Source organism: Limulus polyphemus, unplaced genomic scaffold (assembly GCF_000517525.1).
Source record: "Limulus polyphemus unplaced genomic scaffold, Limulus_polyphemus-2.1.2 Scaffold4713, whole genome shotgun sequence".
Classification (NCBI taxonomy): domain Eukaryota; kingdom Metazoa; phylum Arthropoda; class Merostomata; order Xiphosura; family Limulidae; genus Limulus; species Limulus polyphemus.
In genome coordinates, this window is record NW_013670323.1 from 32905 (window position 1) to 39603 (window position 6699).

The window sequence follows — 6699 nt, forward strand, 5'->3', positions numbered from 1 at the left end:
CTGTCATAAAAAAAAACGAATTTTCATCACGATTTTGTCACAGTACTTTGGCCACGTCTTCCCACCCTAGAGGTCAAATGTTTTATTATGTTTTCCTTTGTTTTAAGACTGACTTTTATGTTAGAACATATTAGGTTATCTAACTAAACATACTTGCTAAGAAAGAAAACATGTTGTATTAGAGGTTAGCATTTGTACCCTAAACATGTATACTCTATTCTTCATTAACTTTAGTTAATAGTATTGGTTAAAAGTTTAATATGTCTAGTTTTATTATTTGTTGTTATTATATTTTTATTATAGAGACTATTTTGCATTGTTAGCTTCGTATATGAATACAGGACTAATCTAAATCTCCTAAGTGGCCTGGTTGTTAGGGGGTAAATAGGTACCGACATGACCAAGTGGTTAGGAGCTTGAATCGCAATCTGCGGGACGCGGGTACGAATCCTCGTCACACCGAACATGCTCGCCCTTTCAGCCATGGGGGTCTTATAATGTGACGGTCAATCCTACTATTCTTTGGTAAAAGAGTAGCCCAAGAGTTCACTCTAGTTTATCACTACTAAATTAGGGACAGCTAGCGCAGATAGCCCTCGAGTAGCTTTGCGCGAAATAAAAACAACAACAAACCAATATCCTAAGAGGGCCGATCCTTGTCAGAAATTATTAGGTTTATGGCCGAAAATGTCGTTAATAGTGAGGGTACCCAACTAATGAAGAACGTTAGAAAAGTATGTTTAATTAGATGTAATCGTTACCAGGTTTATTTTTTAGATTTGACCTAAGTAACTAGCTTGCTCTGATTGGAAGATGATATTAAATACTAACAAAAAAAAATATGTTGCAGGGTAACATTACACTGAACACACCACTAGTGAAAAAAAAGCTGAGTTACAGAATAAAATTTTTACTTCCATATTTTATCCCAGGTAATCCAGAGGAGAGATGACATCGAACCCAGGCAAGATTTCTACCAACCTTGGGAACAATACAAACACGGTTTTGGAAATCTTACAGGAGAGTTTTGGTTAGGTAGGCCTATTACATTTTCCAGAACATTTCAATCGTTAAATTAGGGGACTCTGTAAATATCTTCTATTTTAAGAATGAACTATGCAGTGTTTTGAAACGTATTTCCTATGTTGTTTTTCGATCTATTTTAAAATGTCGTGGATGTTCCCTTTTGTGTTTGGTTTTTTCTGAAAAGCGTCATCTAAAAAATACATAGCTTCTAAGTATTTGAATAGCGCCTCTGGTGGTAATTTATCTAAATCAGATTTTAAATTATTCCATATATATATATAGTAATTTAATGTAATTCCACAACTGTATATGGATATCAGAAAGATAACGAATTGCTGATTTATTTATTTGTGTTTAACGATATCGTCATTAGATAGACAATAGTGGAAATAAGTAAGTAACCACACACAGGAAAATCTGCACAAATCACGCCAGCCGCCTCACGGACAAAATAGTTGCTGGATCAGCTTTATTGATGTGGTACTTTGTGAATGATTGCCATTCAAGCAGTCATTAAATGCTACATCAGCTTACTCACTATATAAGCTTATCCATCAATGACACTCCCCAGTTATCTATGCTGAAGATTCATGTTTTCCAGGAAGTAACACCTCACGCAACTACTATTTTGGATGGTTAGGGTTATACAACAAGGATCGTTGAGGGGATTTGGACTTACAAGGATAAGAGGAGATCAACATTCAACCAAACAACCCGTGGGAACATAAAACAAGTATCGTTGAGGGGATTTGGACTTACAAGGATAAGAGGAGATCAACATTCAACCAAACAACCCGTGGAACATAAAACAAGGATCGTTGAGGGGATTTGGACTTACAAGGATAAGAGGAAATCAACATTCAACCAAACAACCCGTGGAACATAAAACAAGTATCGTTGAGGGGATTTGGACTTACAAGGATAAGAGGAGATCAATATTCAACTAAACAACCCGTGGTACATACAACAAGGATCGTTGAGGGGATTTGGACTTACAAGGATAAGAGGAGATCAATATTCAACCAAGCAACCCGTGGGACATACAACAAGGATCGTTGAGGGGATTTGGACTTACAAGGATAAGAGGAGATCAATATTCAACCAAACAACCCGTGGAACATATAACAAGGTTTTGAAAGACCATTACGCGCACTTTCATTAATAAATTGTGGCAGCGTGTTGACAAGATATTCTGCTGTAAATAGAGCAAAAGGCTTACATATCAAGTATTAATGTATGCAGTTACATATCTGTATGTCGCCATTATAGTTTAGGCTATTATACTCCCGTTATTTTTTAATGGGACGAAGTGCTGACTTAAGTATTTGACTTATAAATAAAAAACAAACAAAAAAAATGACCTATAAACTCCAGAAGAAAGATTTTATTGTTATTAGCTAACGTTTCGGCTTCTAGCCTCTATCGAAGATTATAGCTCAGTTTGTATGCTGTAAGTTCCGGTGAAGGCGAAACGACAAATAATAAAATAACGTTTCTTCATGAAGTTACAGGCTACTATTAATCTTCAGATCTAATTAAGCTTCTGTGTTTATTTGAAACGAATCTTTGCCTGCGATACAAAATGTTTAACTAATGTTTCCATTATTTTAACCTGTGCTCAACTTCGGGCAATTTTGAAGACTTTTCCTGTTTTCAAAGTCGTGCTCCTCATATAAATATTCGTCTTCCGCGGTTCTCCTGACGGCACATAAATACCAGTAACCATAAACTTCTGACGCACGTGAATAAAGATGTACTTTGGATTGATGACACAGGTCCTAAAACGTTTAAAACATCTTGTGTGTAAAAATAAACATTTTTTTTTCTATTTGTTCCAGCGCCATGGATTTTCCAAAAGAAACGTTTTTCAGGTATTTATCTTCGGTAGTTTTGATTGTAAAATTACCCTCTCATACTTAAAAAGATAAAAGAATATATATAATATTAATAAAGCCATTTAAGAAGTAAAGCGTTGTTTATTATCTGTTATACTTAAATAACTATTGTATCATTTTAAACAAAACTCAAGGCACATTGAACCTCTAATTTACAAGAACAAAGTTTTCTGACAATATGAGAGCAATCTGGCAGTTTATTAAGAAGCTACTGCTCTCTATATAGCTTTAACGAAAATCATTCACGTTGCACTGTATAACAATGTTGCTTACTTTTCGTAGTGGCCTGGCACGGCCAGGTGGTTAGGGTGCTCGACTCCCAATCTGAGGGTCGCGGGTTCGAATCCCCGTCCCACCAAACATGCTCGCCCTTTCAGCCTTGGGGGCGTTATAATGTGACGGTCAGTCCCACTATTCGTTGGTAAAAGAGTAGCCCAAGAGTTGGTGATGAAAAATGGATTCTCTATGCGAATATTGGCGGTGGGTGGTGATGACTAGCTCTAGTCTTACACTGCTAAATTAGGGACGACTAGCGCAGATAGCCCTCGTGTAGCTTTGCACGAAATTCAAAACAAACAAACAAAAACGCCAGGAATAGCAAAATTTGAATTCGTTTGTTTAAAATGAAGCTAACTAGATTTTAACTGTATAATATAGACGGATTTCGATAATGTGAAAGTGAAATAATTCTACAGTTAATTTCTTAAACTACCAAGCGGGAATGATCCAAACCTTTTTGAATTTTTAGATTAAGAAAACATATAATACTCTGTTTTTCCTTTTTTTTTCTGTAGTGCATATTGGTTTGCTGTTGACAACGTTCTTGGCTGTAAACCCAGTAACACCTCAACAGGTTAGGCCTAATTATTAAATTTATATGTAAATATATGCAAACATATAGACATATAACAAATTGGTAAGAGAATATAGAATGTATTTACGTTTCCCAAGTTTGTAGTATCAATATTCTACCCCTCAAAATTTCTCAGATAACAACGTAAGAGTGTTATATTAGTACTAGAAATAAACGACCTTATAATACCAAAATGTTGTTTTTATTTAATTAGGCACTTTATAGACGACATTTACATTGTCCTTAATGCATTGCTTGGGACTACTGAACTACGATACGTACGAATATAACTAGACCAGAGAACATCACGATTTAAATAAACACTTCACGTGCATATAGTACACTTCCTATATTATCATTTGTTTGTTGTTAAGCGCAAAGCTGCACGATGAGCTAGCTATCCGTGCAATGCCCATCGCAGGGATCGTGCCGCGAGTTTTAGCGTTATAAGCCCTCAAGCTTATCACTGAGCTACCGGAAGGCGGTGCATTTACTACACGCGTACACGTAAAAAACTTATGGTGACAAGTTTCGTTAAATCTTCAGTTCGGTAATCTTACGTCATACTAAAAAGTTTACAATAACTTCAGATTATCTCCACTAGAAATCAGTAAAATTAGAAGAAAAAAACAAACTTTAAATGTATAACGTATTAGTCCTAAGTTTTAGTAACAGTTTTCGTTTAATTAATGCTCAGTTTTCTGTTACAGGTAACGATCTTATATTTGTGTTAACCAATAAAGAGAACATGATTTTACGAATAGATATGAAAGCTTTTAACGGAGAAAGAAAACATGCCAGGTACCAAAACTTTCTCGTCCGAAGTGAGAGGGATCTCTACAACATGACTGTTGGGTCGTATGATGGAACTGCTGGTAAGAGGTTCATCATATGCGGTGGAACCAGGGGGGTTGTCCCCCCGGGTCTACTCCTCATGGGGGCAGGTTACATCCTGTTAATAGTTTAAAAACCACCGCACTCTACATCGTATGATGGAACTGCTGGTAAGAGGTTCATCATATGCGGAGGAACCAGGGGGGTTGCCCCCCGGGTCTACTCCTTGTGGGGGCAGGTTACATCCTGTTAATAGTTTAAAAACCACCGCACTCTATATGTCCGCGTTTTACCATGAATATATATATTCCAGGAACTACTCCGTCTGAAGTCTATAAATGCCTTATTTTCTGGGGATCATACCCCTCTAATCATCATAGATCTCGCAGACATTGTAGCCCACCCAAGTTACATTTGCTTTCCCTGCCTGTTGTGACGTTAATAAATAACATTTAATTAATGTCAGTGCTTTTTATGCGTGTTAAGGTACTTTGTAAACCGATAACCGACAAAATCACAGTTTAAAACAAAAAGTATGCGTGCCCCATGTTGTTGTTGTTTTTCCTCACTCATATTGTACGCACGATTGTATTCAAGGAAGGGTATAGTTTTACGTTTTTATCATTTTATCAATGCACATGTATTATGAAAATTGTGAGTTTTTTTTTATATCTTTACTTACCCAGAATGTAATCTCTCTAACTTTACATTAAAAGTTGGTTCGTGTTCTAAAGCTTTAAGGTTCATCAAATAATTCGTTTCACAGAGGGTTGAATACCTTATATTAAAACTATTTTGTTTCTACAAATTGGTAAGTAACGTGAAAACCACGGCTGATACAAAGTCACGTAGGAACAGGATGTATCAGAACTACATTTTGAAATCTGTTTGGATTCACGTAGGTAGTCTGTGATACCACCAAAAAATTGATCGGTCTGGGAAAGGTAGAAAAAGTTCTTTCCGATGTAAAATAATCATACTTTTGGATCGCAAAAAATATGTTCAGATTGAGAATTTAGAACTTTCCAGAAGGGAATATCCCTTGTATCTAATAGCATTAAGAAAATAAGGAATATGGGTCAACTTGGGGAAACAGGACCATCAAAAAACAGACCTGCAACAAATCGTAACCCAGCCATGGGAAGCAAAGTACAATCTCTTGCAACGGGTGAGAATCCACAAACGAGGTAACTGACAAAAGTTGTCCACGCGCCCCGGGCAGAAGTGCTCAACATACTCCAGAAGGATCTCCGTTTGGAAAAACGACACATGTCACGTGTAGACAAGTTGCTTCCACGACGCATCCCTTCAATAGTCGTGTACCTTAAGCAACCGGAGGATGAAATTAGTATCAATGCTATTCCATACAAAGAAAGAATGAATTATGGAAAGCCAGAATTATGACTGCGAGGTTATTGTCAAGATGCACGGTCATCAGATAGAGCTTGACCGTACATGTCGACGTGAACTCTATAGACAACGGCGAGGCTCTAAAATTGTTTTAATAATATACTATTTTTAACCTTCAGGAGCTTTAATATAATTTTTTACACGTTCATTGTATGTTTGATTAATAGTTTGTATATTTAATACTTATTTTGGCTACTAGTGGTGGATTACACATACAATAATATAGTGGTGGATTACGTATATAGCAACATAGTGGTGGATTACCCATACAGCAACATAGTGATGGATTACGTATATGGCAACATAGTGGTGGATTACATATACATCAACATAGTGGTGGATTACATATACATCAACATAGTGGTGGATTACATATACATCAACATAGTGGGGGATTACATAGACAACAAGATAGTGGTGTATTACGTATATAGCAACATGGTGGATTGCGTATATATATATCAACATAGTGGTGGATTACATATACAGCAACACAGTGGTGGATTACATATACAACAACATAGTGATGTATTACGTATATAGCAACATGGTGGATTACGTATATATATATTAACATAGTGGTGGATTACGTATATATATTAACATAGTGGTGGATTACATATACAGCAACACAGTGGTGGATTACATATACATCAACATAGTGATGGATTACATATACAA

General features: G+C 36.3%; 1 protein-coding gene across 1 annotated transcript in view; it reads left to right on the forward strand.

The window, feature by feature from the left end:
* Positions 1-6699, forward strand: part of LOC106471582 (techylectin-5B-like) — an 11873-nt gene that overhangs the window by 1663 nt on the left and 3511 nt on the right. The window contains exons 2-3 of the mRNA XM_013932188.2: positions 933-1035; positions 4485-4649. Of these exons, the coding sequence (XP_013787642.1) occupies positions 933-1035; positions 4485-4649 (268 nt within the window). The remainder of the gene's footprint in view (positions 1-932; positions 1036-4484; positions 4650-6699) is intronic.